Source organism: Tachyglossus aculeatus, chromosome 9 (assembly GCF_015852505.1).
Source record: "Tachyglossus aculeatus isolate mTacAcu1 chromosome 9, mTacAcu1.pri, whole genome shotgun sequence".
In the NCBI taxonomy this organism is placed as follows: domain Eukaryota; kingdom Metazoa; phylum Chordata; class Mammalia; order Monotremata; family Tachyglossidae; genus Tachyglossus; species Tachyglossus aculeatus.
In genome coordinates this window covers 52,329,257-52,346,424 of record NC_052074.1, presented here as the reverse complement: position 1 = coordinate 52,346,424, position 17,168 = coordinate 52,329,257, and the positions used below count along the sequence as shown (strand labels likewise).

Sequence of the window (17,168 nt, the reverse complement as noted above, 5' to 3'; positions counted from 1 at the left end):
CTTGATCTTGCCTTGTCTTATGCTGTCGAGTTGTCTCTGACTCACAGCAATGCCATGGATGCATCTCTCCCAGAAGGCCCCACCTCCATCTGCAATCATTCTGGTAGTGTATCCATAGAGTCTTCTCGGTAAAAATACGGAAGTGGTTTACCATTGTCTCCTTCCATGCAGTATCCTTGAGTCTCCACCCTCAACTTTCTCCCATGCTGCACATATGAGTTTTGACTTGTAGCAGATTGCCTTCCACTCACTAGCCACTGCCCAAGCCAGGAATGGAATGGATATGCCTCTGCTTGACTCTTCCTCCCATAGTCGAAACTGGTAGAGTACTGGAAACTCTCCAGGTGCAACCCTGAGAGGGCCATTATTTTTAGGAACCCCATAGGCAACTTGTTTCTTCTCCTAATGTAGATTTGGTTTTCTGAGGTTAGATTATCAACCTGGTTAGAGTCAGTGCACTTCAAACATTTCCATTAGAATGACAGCTGTCCTAGGTTCTCAAAATTAGAGAATGATAAAAAAATATGTTTTACTGCTCTTCTGCTTTTCCACTTCCTGATTTCTCACCATGAGTTAATTTTCTGGCATTGATAAAACTCTTTCATTTTAAACTAATGATTACCACTTTATCTCTTCATCAGTGACTCCATCAAAACAGAAGAAAACACATCTTTTCCGTCTTGGATCTTCTAGTTTCCTGATAAATGTTTTCCCGATCCACATGCATACAAAATAGTGTAATTACACATCAATTTAAAGGGCCAGTATATGTGTGTCGCCCAAACCCACTTTGTAGTATGGAAGTACCCATAAAATCTACCATTAGATAGATTTTCTTTTTAATCAATTAATCAATCAATAGTATTTACTGAGCATTTACTGTGTGCAGAACACTGTGCTTATTGCTTGGGAAAGTACAACAGTGTTGGTAAACATGATCCCTGCCCTTATGGATCTTACAGTGTAGTGGATAAAAATGGTGTGTGTTGAATGCTATGTGCTAAACACTGTACTGAGAACCTGAAGTAGATGCAAGATACTTAAGGGGACATGGTTCTTGTCTCACATGAGCTAACTGTTTAAGGAAGAGGCAAAACTGGTATTTAATCCTTATTTTACAGATGAGAAAATGGAAATACAGAGAACTTAAATGACTTGCCCCAGGTCATACAGTAAACAAGTGGATCACCAGTGGTTGCAATGGAGAACCCACAAGAGATACATAAATGCTCATTCTGTCCCTCCCCCTTTGGACAGAATCCCTTTCGGAAAGCAATTTCACATAATTTCTTTCCAAGTTTATTTCCTATAGCTGGCAAAGTGGCACCCCAGACTAATATACATACTCACTCACACACCTGTGGCTGTGTTATTATGATGGGTGTTTTACTATCTGTGCCATCTCAGTAGTTTGCCACTAGAAAAAAATGAAGAAACATTTAAGAAAATAAGTGCTTAGGCAACGCAGTCCGCACTTTGAAGTTGAATGAAATGAATAGAAGCCAATTGAAACTTTTATGTAGTCTTAGCTTAAGTGACTTGTGTCACTAATAATTCAAAAAGTAAAGAATACAATAATTCAGATTAAGAATTTGCTATTATATTCCTGTGCTTTGTCATTATCAGCAGAATTCCACAATATTCTGCTAAAAGCCATTAAAAGGTAGGACACAGAATCTTCTGAGGACACACTGACCCGAAAGAAAAAAACAAAATGTACAACATTTTCTAATGACTTTTTAACACCTTGCATCCTACTTCCACACCCAGGAAGTTACTAAGATGTGTGCATGTTTAAAATATTTTATTATGATAATTCGTCTTTGCCTACAGATGTTGAGTTAATGCTGAAAACATGCAACTACATCAACATTGAGCAAAAAATTCAAGTCAGAATGTTGAAACGTTTCCTTTATTGGAAATGATCAGCCATGAAGTAATATCTTTTCTACTCTTTCATGCAAGCAAGAATAACTGCTACAAGGAAAACTATTCTATGTATTAAGAATTAAAAAGTGCTGAAAGTGATTTGTTGTTCTTACTTTGCATTAAAATAGCCTTTTTTTTCAAAAAAAACTACATGTGAATAATTTATTAAAACAGTCACAATGATTACCTTCCCTGTTTAGTTGATTCCTCAACGCGGTTCCCCTCTGATCCACTGGAAAATTAATGACTCTCCTAGAAATTTTAAAACCTTTATCCTTTGGGGGTTTTTTTCTTTACAAGTAATAGCATTTTCTGGGCTACAATAATTCCTCTTTTAGGTTGGCAGCAAGGTGGAGAGTGAACACACTTTACCATATCTAGTTTCCAATAGTCAACAGGCATATTGGTATTTCTAGTGGGAAATATGTATGGATTAGAAGATACAAAAATAAGGGCATGTATTACCCTCTGGAGCAGTAGCTAATTTACTTATAACAATAGCTAAAAAACAGTTTGGGAAATATTTTTCTTCCTATTTGGGCATACCAGCTGCTATACTTTCCAGGTCAGCTGAAATAACAAACAATGTAAAATTAGGATATATAAACTAGTGAGAATGGTTTTGTCCTTTAAGAAGGCCACTCACTGGTCTATATATTTTCAGAAATACACACTTCAGTGAAGGTTCATAGAAAAACATAAAAAATGTTCTTTTAATCTGTTGATTGTTCGATTTCTGAAAATATTTGATTTACTCAAATTATAAAAAGTGGGTAACAATATAAGAAAAACTAATTTTGTAATAGATTTGAAATTTCTCCGTATCACGTTACCGCAGCAGTGCTTATAAAAGCCTAAAATATTATGTATGGACATAAATAAAGCCTTTCCCTTAATTTTATGGAAAACAACTTTAACAGATCACTTAACTTTCATTCAATGTCATTGTAGCATCTATTTCTTTTAATTTGCTCTTCAATAGTGAGTTGGTCTTCACTTCTTGGAAGTGACGGAAATGCCAAATATTCTGCATTCAGAGAGTCTAAACTTGAGCTTCTGCCACTGCATTTCACTTCTATTATTTCACCGTCTTGACAATTATTAATACCATTCTCATGTTCTTTTATATACCAGCAGGAAGGGCTTTTCACATGGACAGAATCTATTAGACTAGAGCCTAAACATGCCTCATTCTTTTTGAGAAAAGAAGGGTTTTTCCCAGTGTCAGAGAAAACACTGTACAAGTTTTCATCATTTTTTGGTGCCTCCTTGGTGTTCAGCAACTCTGTCTCAAAAGGGAACTGTATACTTGGGGTTTCCTTCGACACTACTGCATTGCTGGTAACTGATTTGGGACAAGTGGCATCTTGAGCAGATTGAACAGGATTATGTGCTGTATCTCGGGCATTCGCTTTATCAAGTGCTACGGTCATACCATCCCTAGAGTGATTCTTTGCAGATTCAAAAATACCCAGTAACTCTGAAATCCTAGACACATTCTCTAACCTTTCAGCTGCATATTCAGAGCTCGTATGTTTTGTCTCGCTTGATCCTGGTAATGGATGAGGAATATCAAAGATAAATGTCTTCTGCTCACAATTGTTCAAATTTAAGCCTGCTGCATAATTATTGTTATTATTCTTATTCAAATTTTCTTTATGATTTTCTAGCACAGTCTCATCATCAGCGTTAGTAACCTGTAAAACTCCATCACTATTGGGCTCATTAATTTTTTCATCTTTCTCCTTTTCAGCCCTCTGCACAACCATATTAATGTCATTAAGATCCATTTCACTTTTCCTCCTATTCAAAGAATCTTCAGCTTCATTCACCTTATCTTGAACATCACTATTTTCTTCTTTCTTCTTTTCCTTCCCAGCATCACATATTTTCATTTCACCAATTCCTGTAATGTCTTCCTTCAGAGACATATGGCTAGACTGCTGATTTAGTTGCAAAGGAGAAATATCATCATTCTCTTGTCCTTTTCGCTCTTCAGCATGACCATGGGCATTCTCTAACTTCTGTTCACTGTTATTTTTGGTCGGACTGTCTGCAGATATACAGCAGCTTCCTGACAGGAAACCTTCTGGGGGCCATTTTGGTTTATTCACTTTGAACTCTTCCTCAATAGCAAAGGATTTCTTGGGGGAGTCATTGAAAGGAGGCCAGGTGATTTTTAACTTCCCCCTCTCTCCAGATTTTTTCAATCCTTCCCCCAGCCCTTCGTCATCGCCCGACTCCTGATTATCAGGCAGCTTTGATTTTGCAGGTGTGTTTTTATTTGGATTTTTTTCTTCATTATGGACTGTGTCCACTGAACTGCTCTGTGGCTTGGAACTCCACCTATCTTTATGCTGCATATGTCCAAAACCTTCATCATAATTTCCCTTGGATTTGAAAAGTTGCTTAAAATGGGGTTTACAGTAGGTTTGTCCATGGAGAGATGCGTAATTTCCCAAGCTAGCAAGGAGAAAAAACAAAAACAAAGATTTGACATAACCTGTTAGTCCATCACCACTTCCCAGAGTTATTCAAGTTCAATTTTCCTTTCTCTTTGTGAGTCACGTTTAAGCTTACTAGGAGGTGCCAGATTGTGGTTGGAGGTAAGTACTGCAGAGTCAGAAATGTTCAATTTACTGCAGAGATTAAGTCATACAGATCCAGAAGAGGTGAACTGTTGCTGAGGGATTGCCAGGCTCGATAATTAAAATAGGTCCCTGTGTGGTATGAAAGCACTGCCAGGGAGGAAGCAGGGGAGAGTTTGGGTGTAGGGACCTGACACTTCAAGGTCAGTGACGGGCACCTCAGTTTCAGGGTTCATAGGCAAAGATACCATACTCTCTCTGCGTAGAGGTTCAGGTAGAGTTAGGACTTCACATTCATGTTTTATGTCACTTGATGTTCCTTTTTAGAAAAGGGAACACTGCTGTAACATGTTTTCATTATACAATTTGGATTTAGCATGATGGAAGTAGTAGGGGACATTATTTCTACAAAACGAGTCTGTTTGGGGTATTGGTCCATTAATAATAATAATAATAATAATAGCATTTATTAAGTGCTTACTATGTGCAAAGCACTGTTCTAAGCGCTGGTCCACTGATCAAAGTATATTGGCGCGGAAGGAAACTTGTCTGCATGTACTTGGCATCCATCCAAGTGTGATGCTGCTATGCTTCCCAACCTCTACTTGGGATTTATTATTCTGTATCATACAGATCTCCATCTGTGTGTCTGTAACTTCACAGTTTTTCAATAAGTAAAACAGCTTAGGTGCCAATGTTGTAAAGTATTCTGCTAGTGGTGGGGAAAACGTAGGTATCAAAAAATATCCCTCTCTGTAATAACTCTTGAACCATTTATCCCCAACCCAATAATTCCCACAGAATTATTGGTTACTATAGACCCAATTTTTGCATAGCACAAAGTTCTTTAAGAGTACAAGCCGTGTTATTCTAAAAGCATCTTTGTCAGATTAGAAACAGGTAAAGAAAACCCTCAAGTTTGAAACAAGTCACTTCTGCTCTGAGAGATTTCAAACTGCTCTTCGCTGACAGCCCACCCATAAACCCTAAACAGAACAAGGGATTAAATATGCAGCCATTTGAGATAAACAACTCAATTTCCTTTCACTCTGTAAGGTCATTTTCTAACCACTAAACTCGCTGATCCACCCATAAATCAAAAGACCCAACAAAGAGGGATACCTCAAGCCCTTAGTAACCCAGAGAAGTCTTGGTCAAAACACCTGTCCCTCCTCTACCCCAAGATAACCAACCCTCTCCTCACTAGAGATGTTTAAAGTAGCATACCTCTAGCAGAACCACCAGGAGAGTTAATGTGGGATCAGCCCAAGGACTAAGTGTTTAGCACAGTGCTCTGCCCATAGAAAGTGCTCAATAAGTACCACTGATTGTTTGACACTTTTGGAATTCCAAAATGAATACTCCAGGGCACAATCACTTTCTTTACCTTAGCTTACTGTTGCAGTGGTGGCACCGGAAACAGGATTTATGGAAAATCTGCTTGTCTGCTACTAGAGATTCCATTGGATAAACTGTCTTTTGACAAAGTGCGCATGCTTCCTTGTCCTGAAGTGGAAGTTTCTAGAAGCAAAAGTTTACAAAGGTCACAATGGCATTGTCTTCAAGCACCTCTCAGACACCGATATTAATAAAGGATTTTTTTCTTATTAGTCCACACAACTGTGTTCTCTATGCAAAGTTTGTACATGAGCAAATGTCTCACTCTATCATACTTTGATAGCCAGGCAATTTACATACTTCAGACATTCATTTCTCTAAGTTAGCATGTATAAATAGATGTGCATTTGAGTAAATTTTGGAATTTTTATTCGCCATGTGTTTGGGAGTTACACTAGCAGAAGCTGAACACTGGAAAATGATGGGGCAGATTTGCTTTATTATGGCAGAAGTGTTCCCAGAAACAACCTTAACCTGCTAAACAAGACACCTACGTTGGAAATATAAGGGCTTGATTATTAGCATTTTTGCCATTCTCGTTTTTATGCTTTCTATTTCTTTCCAGTTGCCAGACAGAATTAGCTGCAATAACATTAGCTAATTATACCAAATCCTTTCTCTGTGAAGCATCATTAATTGTAAAAGAAGCAGTCTGTAGTAGGAAAAACAAAGGTTGTTCTGGGTCTGAAGAAAAACATAGTAGACAATCTACTGTACATAGGAAATGCCTATAAGGCAATTCAGCTTGACTTATGAAGGGCGATGAAACCGTACTATAGACTAAAAAGTGCAGTGACGTTACAGCCTACCCTAAGCAAAGACCACTTAACGTAAAAAAAAAGTACAATTCAAGACCTACACTTTCATCGAAGAAACAGATCAATAAGAAACCTTAAGACAGATATGAACATTATAAATTGTTTCCTGGGTTATTACTTGGTCATACTGAATCCAAATAAAATTCCACTCAACGTTGACAGTTAAAAGTATATCAATGGCTATCTGTCAGGGTTGGCTGCCACAACATTTCCAAATGAATTTAATAAAAGGCATTCTTCTTACAAATCTTAACTTCTGTGAATTTCATGAAGTGCTTTTTGTTGCAATGCTAATCCCACGTTACGTTAGCTATCCTGATGAACACAAGTTTCAAAACCGAGCTTATCAGTATTCGTTAGTTTCCCACACAGTGGATACCTTTGGAAAGAAAAAGGTGGCTACAACAAGTGCTCAGAGAGGAAGTCAGAGTGGAGAAAGCATTTGTTAGTTTTAGATTAGGTTGCTTTTTCATTCACAAACATGAAACACAAGCACTGTTGGAATTGGGTCATGTGGGCAATTCTTCACACTTTGCATGCTCATTTACCACTTTTAAAAGCAGCTTCCTCATGATAGGTGCTTCTCATTTCAGTTTCAGAAGCTTCTGAGATGGCGTAACCCAGATTTTGGAAGACTCTTTCACTCTCCTGCCATGTCTTTTGAAAATTCCTCAGTAAATCTTCTGGTGAATCTGCAGCTGAAATATCCAAAATGTGCCCGGAAATGACATCTTCGTAAGTTGGCGGGGCATGCTTGAAGTCAAACCCAGACTTGACGCCTTCGGGGCTTTGGGATGAAGAGGCCGCTGTCCTTGAACCCACGACTTTACTATCAAAGGCGTCCACCCCTGAGAAACATTTCCTGAGGGATCTTGTTTCCGAACACACCACCGGTGTTTCGCAAGGTGACCTTTCCAGAGGCTCTCTGGGTTGACTGCAAGAAAAGTTCCTGAAACTACTGTTTAAGCTTTCATTGTCCAAAGATGATGAACCAATTTCCTCCTTACTAAATGTGCATCTTTCTTCTTGCCTTACATTGTGGTTTATTTCACCATTTGCAAATACTCTTCCATTTGATTTTGCCCCCAAACCTGGCATATCCTCAAACTCCCTTATCCATGTGTTCAGCATGCCTTCGTGGCCATTTACTATACTTTCAGCCATATGGACGGTTTGGTTGGATGCTTCATACCTATGAGTGGGCCCTGATAAACCAACCTTAGGCACCTCAACTTTACGTATGATTTCAACTGCATCGTAGCCTTCTGCTTCTGGCACTATGGATCCAGGAATATTTCCTAAATCGTGGCGAACACAGGTCTTCCTTTTTTCTACTTTCTTAACTTCTTCCTGGGCCTCTTTGGCATCTCTGTCTGAATCAGGAGTAACATGAGATACACTTATAGGTATGGAGGTCTTCGGCAAACTCTCCCTCCCACGCAGCTCAATCTTAATTTGTCGACGAAGAGTTGCGGGAGATTGGATGATTTCAGATCTTTTTTCGACAATTGGACCTGGAGGGATAGACTGATGTTGAGCGGTGCCTTGAGCTAATTTTGCAGTGGTGTCTTTCAGCTTGGCAAGCTGCTCGGCCCGATTGCTAGGAGGCGAGGGAGAGGTAGATGCCCTATGCACTCTGGATGTCGGCTTCACGGGTAGAGGAATGGGTGCACTTTCCCCCCTCACAGAGCTGTCTTTAACAGGAGTCTCCTCTCGTCTTGCAGTGGATTCGATTGTTATGTAGGTAGGTGATGGTGATCGCTTTTTCAACAAGGGAGAAGAAACCGTACACTCCATACGTTTAACTTCCCGGCGGGGTTTTACTTCCTGTTGAGATGCTTTTTCTACTTTACTTTCTTTCTCACGTACTTTTTTCTTAGAACTAATGCTCACATTTGATATTTTCTGGGATGCTCTACTATGATTTGCAGATTCACTTCTCAATTTCACTGCTTGTGTGGACATCATGGCTGTTTTAATCATGTTTTCACAGGACAAAAGCATTTCCTCTGCTTCAGCTTTAATGTGTATTATTTCCTCTTTCATTTTTTCTAAATTGTTTTCTTTTGCCACATGAGCGATAAATTCTTCATCTATCAGCCACCCAGGGATAATATTTAAAAATGTCTGAAAGGTTTTAATGTTATTTGTATTTGGCTCCACTTCGAACTGCTTCACTCTAGACAAAATCTGCTGTAGTTCTTCCCGTTTTCTCAAGAATTCCAATATGTTTACTGTATATTTTTCATCCTCCTGCTGTGATCCTTTCAGGGTAGGGAATAAGGGCTTGTTCTGTGTAATCTCTTGCTTTGAATCTTTAGTATTGAAGAAGACCTGTTTCTTTTCTGTGCCTCTGACTCGGAGATATTCTCCATCTTGCACACTAATATGTTGCTGGGACAACGTTTTTGGTTTGTCTGTACTTTCAGAAGTATTAATTTGCGTTTGCTGAAAACTCTGAGCCTGTGAGTCTAGATGCATATCAGTAACCTTTTGCTTGACTACCTTCTCTGTTGATTTATTCTTAAGGTGTTTTTGCTTCCTTTGAACTACTTCTCTCTCTTCATTTGGAGCCAGAGATGTCTTGCCCTGATTTTCTTGAGTTACTGAAACTTTCTCATCCTTTGATTTTGTTCTTTCTTGTTCTTGACCACGAATTACATTTCTATTTTCGCCCTGCGTATTCCTTCTTGGCTTCGAGGGCGTTTTGTCTGTCAGCCTTTCCTCCCCATTAGGCGAATGGCAATGTTCCTCAGCAGCAGTTTGTTTTCTTCTAATAGCCATGCCTAATTCTTTTTCCTGACTTTTCGGGTACTCATGCAGGGCACGATTTTGAGCATTTGACCAAAGATATTTCTTGTGGGTTTCAAAATCTTGAAGGGCCCTCTTGGAGCTCTGATCCGCAGTTGGAAGATTGACAGTTTTAACTTTGAAACTTGGAGCGTTTGTCTTATTTTTAGACATGGGCAAACTCTCTGCATCTATTTTCTGTTCTCTTTCATGTGTAGTAAATTTTTGATGGATTTGTTCCATTTGATAAGCTAAACTGGGTTGTGATAGGTTCCTTGAACCTTGCAGAACTTCTTTTTGAATCTGGTCTTCAGCTGTAGAGATTTCTAAAACATTCTGGAGCTTCCCAGTTGCTGATGACACTGTTGTTGATGCTGACAGCTGCTTATCATCTGAAGGTCCTGAAGCTTGAATGCTGAATTGATATTCAGAGTCTGACTGCGCTGTTGTGACCAGCGAGCTTGGTTCCAAAGGACGATTCTCTTTCCTTGGCCTTTCTGACTCTGCTTCTGCTTGGCTCAGATTTTTAGCTTTGACATCCTCTTGGCATGAGCTTTGCTCTTTCCTTTTTCCAGACTCTTCCTTTTGTAGTCTGTAGTTTTCCTCTGCAATCATTAGAGGAGTCTTAAATTTTCTGACATAAGGCTTAGGGCTTGCGTTTGCTGAATCTGCAGGAAATGGATGAGGTTTTTTGGATGATGGAAGCCCTTGATGAGCCTCTGAATCTGATGATTGTCCAGTTCCCTCTACAGGATTGATGACCCTCTTTCCCTTTTTAACCTGGGTGGGCTCCACCAGACCTGTTACCCTCTTTTCATTTTTCTCTTCCATTTGGGTCATTTCAGCTTCCGAATTAGGATTAAGGGCAGTTGATTCAAGTTTTGGAGAAGCATCAACTGGGTTTTCCTGCGGTGGCTTGAAGTGCTTAGGTTTGGGGAATTTCTTTGGGGGCTTTACTGCCGGGGTGGAAGTTTCAGAGTTCTGTCGGACCCTGCCACTTTCCCCAGGCAGTAGAGATGCCGGTTGTAACAGAGGAGGTGGCGGAGGTGGAAGGGGAAGAGAGCCAGAGGGGCACCGCCTCTCCGATCTGTCATCAATCGGTGGTGGTGGTGGAGGAAAACTCTCAAAATCAACGTTTGCCTTTTCTGTTGATGGTAATGAAGGAAACATCTGATTATCAGACAGCGTCATTGGAGGAGGCGGCGGGGGCAGAGGAAATTCAATTTCAGATGATGCATTTGAAGGTGGAGGTGAAGGTGGAGATGGTGGGGGAAGAGGAGAATCCCTTTCTGGCCCATCATTTCCCTTAGCCGACTTGATCGAGGTAGAGGACTTCTCCTCGGCCACTGTTAAGGTTGATGTGACATCAGTTCTTGCTTTAAGGTTCTTGCTGCATGGCTGAACATCAGTCTTTTGTCTTTCTCCGGTAGCATTCAATTTGTGGTAGCTTTCTTCTGTGACTTTCAACTTCGATACATTCTGCATATCATCCACTGCAGGCAAAGGATTAAAAGGCTGCCCTGGTGGAAGATTAATTTCCTTCTTTTCAGAAACCTTACTATAACTCTGAGCATGCCTCAGTTCCTGCTGCAACCTTAGCTCTTGACAGTAGTCAGGCTCTCTACCTGTCCCATTGCCAGCCACATTTGTTGGCTGAGGGGCCAGACTGGATTTGGAATTTTGGCCAGATGTTGACACTTTGATGCCTTTTTCCTTCTTTTTCTGACTCTGGGTATGGGAAGTTTCTTTGTCTCGAGGCCCACTTCCCAGCATACCAGATGGACCCTGTGGCTTTCCGGCTCCTTGGTCAACGGTCAGGGTGGCGGTGGAGGCATCAGCCGCCTTCAACACTCTGTCTTCGGTCTCTGATTTCCCAATCCTTACGCTTTTCTTCCCTGAACCGATGGCAATGGGTGTGTGGTTCCCTTGCTCATTTTTACCACCAGTCCCTTTCCTCCCTGCATCTCCCCGCAGTACAGTGCTTCCCCCCAATTCAGCAAAATTTTCAAGAAATTTGTGGGGTGACTCTGATAATCTCCTTAAACTTTTCTCAAGAGCGTCGTTATTGTGTTCACGACCAACGACGATCTTTACGGTGCCTTTTGGTGCTTCGCGGGGAATCGTTCCCTTGGCACACTTTTCGGAATGACTGTCCTGCAGAGGTTGGACAGTGATTTGCTTGTGAGCTCCAAGCCCACTGTGGAGCTGGGCTGCCTGCTCACGTGTGTCTGGCACGGGCCGCAGGGCAATGCCTTTGGGGCCTCTCTGGACGGCTTCACTGACCTGAGCCATTTTCAGATCCTCAGAAGATTTTTCCGGGGTTGCCGCTCCGGGGGCTACCTCCTTTAAAGACCTCTGGACTTCATTCAGAGATCTCAATGCTGCTTCGAGATCATCTCGGATAACCTCCTTTTTCAGAATTTCCGTTCTCGTGGTAATTGCTTTTTCCAGGGATTCGATGGCTTGCTCTATGTCACCGGGGATGACATCAGGTTTTTGAGTTTCTTGCCACCGCTCATGTGGCTCTTTAAGAGACTTCAGTGAGACTGGGATGTCAGCTTTCATAATTCCTTCCTTTTGGGAAACTTCGGTCTGATTTATGGCCTGACTGAAAGAATTTAGGGTTGCTTTCAAGTCACCTTTTATAATTTCTTCTTTGGGGGCCTGACAGGATGTTCCTTGTGGCTCTGTCATAAAAATCTTGACTGTATTCTGCACATCTCCTGGGATGATGTCAGTTTCATTAACGGTTCGTTCAATCTGAAATGGCCTTTTCTTTAGCAACAGCTTTGTGCCTTCAACATCACCTCTGATTATTTCCTCCTCTCTGTCTTGTTTCCCTGCTATAAGTGTTTCATTTGACCCTGTCTGGAGTAGTTTGAGGTAATCCAACGCTCCAGCTTCGATGCAGGTTGTAAAAAACTGAACATTTCCTCTCTCAGTCTCATCTATTTTAGCCCTTTCCGATATTCCATTGTTCGATGTGGACAGCAACAGGTTGTGAATAGTGTGTTTCACATCTCCTCCTATCACTTCTTCATGTTCGATTTTATGCCCATTATTTTTGTGGAGAAGGGAATAAACTGTCATGTTAATGTCACCTCGCTCATCTTCCTGAATTAAAATTCCTTGCTTTACGGGCCTTTTGTCACTGAACAGATTTTTTATCGCTTGTTGTATATCCCCTTTCACTACCTCTTCTTTTTCGATATGAACATCTGTTGATTTGTTCAATAACTGAGATTTGGTCAAACTAATATTGCCCTTCTCTCCTTCACCAACTAAAATCTCTCTTTTGGAAGAGTCTCTTTTGGAGAGGAGGTTGATCATGATATTTCTTAAATCCCCTCTAATAATTTCTTCTTTCTGTATTTCAGGAGGTTCTGGATTCATGAGCTTGTATTTTGCCATTCGGACATCTCCAACTTCATCCGCTTCAATGATAATTCCATGAGACTCGACAACCTTGTGAGAATGCAGTTCTTCTAAAGTTTCTTTGATACTCTTTCCAATGATTTCCACCTTTTCCACTGTCTTTTCATTAAACTCATGGAAAGGAGTCGTTTCAAAGAGCCACGTGGTCGTCTTTACATCACAGGAGGGGATTTCTTCTCGGACATTTTTTGTGATGCTGTCATCTGTTTCTTTAATGGAATCTAAAGGCTGGTTTTCAAAAAGCCACACTGCCTGCTGAACGTCTCCTTTCTGAAAATCTTCCTTGGTGACAGTCTTCATGTATTCAAATTCCGACCCATCTCCTCGCAGTTCATCCATAGTGCGTGTCTCAAACAACCAGGTGGATGTTTTCACATTGCCCTTTTGAATTTCACTGATGCTTACTGTCCTAAGGCAGGTGCGTTTATCAAATTCTTCAGACTCAAAGAGTTGCTTTCCAGCCTTCACATCACCGCCTTGGACGCAGTCCACAGTAGGAATAATTGTTTTCTCATCCTCTGAAATTTTATCCAGTGGTTGAGTTTCAAACCTGTACCTCACAGAACTAACATCGCCTTTAAGAATATCCTCCTGTGTGACGGACTTGATGAGGTACACGTGATCTGATTCATTGATAGACTCTAAAGGTTTCGTTTCAAACAGCCACCTGGTGCCCCGGACGTCTCCATGAATCACTTCTTCCTTCTTAACTGTTGTCACTTCGTGGTAATACCCGTCTTTATCTTGTATGGCATAGAGGGGCTGGGTTTCAAACAGCATTTTATAGTTTCTCACATCCCCTTTTGTTATCTCTTCTTCATTAACTGTTTTCTTGGAGCTAATCTCTGAAGATTCCTCTTTAATTTGGTCCAAGGAAAAAGTCTCAAAAATAAAGCACCCTCGCCTCACATCACCACCCTGTATATCTGTAACCATCTTGAATAATTCATTACATTCTTGGTTCTCTTTGATTGTATCAATAGGCCGATTTTCAAAAAGCCACCTGCAATTTAATACATTGCCTTTCTGAATATCTTCAGCTTGCAGAGTTTTTATCTTTTTCAAAACTTCCTCTGAACCAGAACTTATGGAATCCAAGGACTGGTTTTCAAATTTATATTTCATCCCAGAAACATCACCAGCCTGGATATCCAGCTCTACTGTCTTAACTTCTTTTCCTTCTTCCCCTTGTATATTGTCCAGGCTTTCTGTCTCAAAAAGAAAACAGGCTGTGCGCACATCACTCCCTTGGATATCCTCAGGTTTTACAGTGTGCTGTTTTCCTGTTGCTTCCGAGTCTTCTCTTATTGCATCAAGTGGCTGAGTTTCAAAGAGCCAGGTACAAGTTTTAACATCCCCCTTATGAATTTCTTCCTTGTCTGTCATTAGCTCCACTTTTTCATAAAGTGACTCCATTGGCTGAGTTTCAAATAACCACCTGCATGTCTTTACATCCCCTCTAACAACATCTGTAGTCTGTTGTGATGCACTTTTTTCATTCTCCACATTACTAAAATATTTAATAGCATCGAGGGGTTGTGTTTCAAACAGCCACTTAGCTGACTTTACATCCCCAGCTTGAATTTCTTGTGCAGATATTCCTTTGATAATCTGAAACTTCTGAATGCTCTCATCAAATTGGTCAATAGGCCTTGTTTCAAACAACCATCTGCAGCTCCTTACATCACCTCTCAGAATTTCTTCTTGCTGAATTGTTTTAACTTTATGATATTTTCCAAGACTGTCTTGAATGGCATACAATGGAGTTGATTCAAAAAGAGATTTATTTAACTCAACCGCTCCTCTTGACACCCCTTCCACCTGGATCTTTTGGGATTCATCATATTTAACCAAATTACTTGTTTCAAAAAGGTGTTTGTAGTTTCTCACATCTCCTCGATCAACCTCTTCAAGCTTCACTGTTCTGACAAACTCTTTTCTTTCTTCCCCGATCTGCTCTAAAGGTTGAGTCTCAAAAATCCATTTCTGATGCCTGACATCACCCCTTTCTTCTTCAGTTGCAGCCATCTTCTGGAGTCTACCCACATCTGGACTGTCTTTTAAAACATCCATAGGGAATGTTTCAAATAAGTGCTTAGTGGTTTTGACATCACCACCTATTATTTCTTCAGCTGGTGCCACATTTGCATCATCGGTTTTGTTCAGCGCATCTAATGGCTGGGTCTCAAACACCCAACATTTTCTAGAGACATCAGCACCAATGATAACTTCCTTTTCAGCGACAGAATCTTCAGACTCTTCCTTGATGTTATCGAGGGGTCGGGTTTCAAAAAGCCACTTGGCCTTGCTTACGCCTCCTCTGACGCTTTCTTCCATGGAAATTCCACGGACAACTTTAATTTCTGCAGAGTCTCTATTAATCATGTCCAAGGGCTGGGTTTCAAACATCCAGCGGGCAGTCCTCACATCCCCTCTTTCAACATCTTCTCTGTGAACAGTCTTGATTTCTAGTATTTGACCCAAGCTGTCTCTAATAACATACAATGGTTGCGTTTCAAAATGCTTTATGCTTCTCTTTACATCCCCTTTAATCTCCTTAAGTTCAGACCTGAGCTGGAGGAGGTTAACTTCGTCCACTGAGTACAGCTGCCCGAGTTGATCAAGAGGTTGATTTTCAAACATGTACCTCACAGTCTTGACGTCACCACCAGTTATGGCTTCAGTGGCAGTTTCCTCTGATCCTCCCTCTGGGTCCTGGTGTATTTTATTCATTGAATCCAACGGCTGAGTTTCAAACATCCACGTGGCTGTGCGGACATCTCCTCTGGCTAGTTCTGGAATTTTGTCGATTCTTTCCGCTGAATCAGAAGACTGGATCCCCAGTGTGGCTATAGGCTGGGTCTCAAACATCCACGTGGTAAACTTAACATCTCCACCGGCAATGATTTCCTTATCTGCAATGCCTTTTTTCCCATTGTCTTCATCTGAAGATTCGTCTTTGATTGAATCCAGGGGCTGATTCTCAAAAATCCACCTCATGGACTGCACCTCTCCCTTGAGGATTTCGTCCCACTGTAGATTCTCTCGTTCAGCACTCCCGCCCTGCGGGTTGCTGCCGCTGCCGGTATTTTCAAATACATACCGAGCTTGTTGAACCCCTGCTGACCCTGAGCTGTCTGCATCCTCTTGACTAGAAATGATCTCAGAGACCTCACTGCGATAGAATTTTTCTAAGTTTTTTCTTAGTTCTGGGTGAATGTGTTTGTATAGACGTTTTAATTCATATAAATGTCTTTGCTTTGAGTATAGCTCTTTAGGGACTGGCGGTTTTCCTGAAGGAGTGGGGATTTCAGGGGACTGGGAACGTGCGGTCGTATCAGCTGGAGTTTGTGGGGAGTCAGGTGGGGGTGAAGGAAAGTCTTCCATTTTTCCACAGTGAGTGGAGTTTGCCTGAACAGCAGCGGAAGTAGCAGCTCTCACTTCAGCTTGCCTCGTCATAAGCACTTGCTGCCTCTGGCTGGTTGAAGCACCGGCAGCGGAAGAAGAAGAACTGAAAACCGAAGGTGGCCAGCTAATATCCGGATAGTCACTTTCGATCTTTAAGGAACAAAATTCAAATCTTTAAAATGAATCCTTTAATAAACCCAATATATCCAAACAAAAGGAATCCAGTTACTGGAGCAGTAGCAATGCAGACTGTTTAGGGAACTTATTTGGTACAATTTTAACCTTTTCTTACTTTCTCTGCTGCAATCCATTCATATTGGATATTTCTGTTCCACATGCAATCTATGATCCAACTCTCATAACCTTTCTGAGAGTGCCCCAACTATTCTTGGTACACTCTGCTTTTTCTTCTTTCCAAGCCTATATGACTTGAAAACATTCTGCGGCAAAAATAGCATGAGGCCTAAGTTTGTTTTGGTGTTTTTTTTCAGTATTTGAAAAAGAGAAAGGAAGCAATATGCGGCAGAGTGAAGACATTTCGAAAGACTTGCTTACTTCATCTCATAAAATCTAGTTGCGTCTTGTTGGAAAAGTTATTTGGGTGGTCCTGAGAGCATATCTAGGGAGGTGGGAGCTAATTTACCAGTCATGGGGCTTGCCAGTAGAGGATTGAAGTTCTACCTTTAAATCTCTCTTCCCTTTCCCACCTGCCCCCCCTACTCTTAATGACCAACTCCAGGATGCCATGGGCTCAGGAGCTCTGTGCCCATTGCAGAGCCGGGCTCAGGACAGCTGCTGGACA

General features: G+C 41.1%; 1 protein-coding gene and 1 non-coding gene across 2 annotated transcripts in view; both read right to left on the bottom strand.

The window, feature by feature from the left end:
• Positions 1 to 224: 224 nt before the first annotated feature.
• On the bottom strand, positions 225 to 362 carry LOC119932752. Its single transcript, XR_005452487.1, has one exon. It is a non-coding gene; the product is annotated as a small nucleolar RNA SNORA7 (small nucleolar RNA).
• Positions 363 to 4,317: 3,955 nt separating this feature from the next.
• Positions 4,318 to 17,168, bottom strand: part of XIRP2 (xin actin binding repeat containing 2) — a 76,004-nt gene continuing 63,153 nt past the window's right edge. The window contains exons 6-8 of the mRNA XM_038751778.1: positions 7,282 to 16,516; positions 5,905 to 6,038; positions 4,318 to 4,392 (exon numbers count right to left, since the gene is read on the bottom strand). Coding sequence (XP_038607706.1) covers positions 5,944 to 6,038; positions 7,282 to 16,516 — 9,330 coding nt within the window. The 3' untranslated portion in view covers positions 4,318 to 4,392; positions 5,905 to 5,943. The remainder of the gene's footprint in view (positions 4,393 to 5,904; positions 6,039 to 7,281; positions 16,517 to 17,168) is intronic.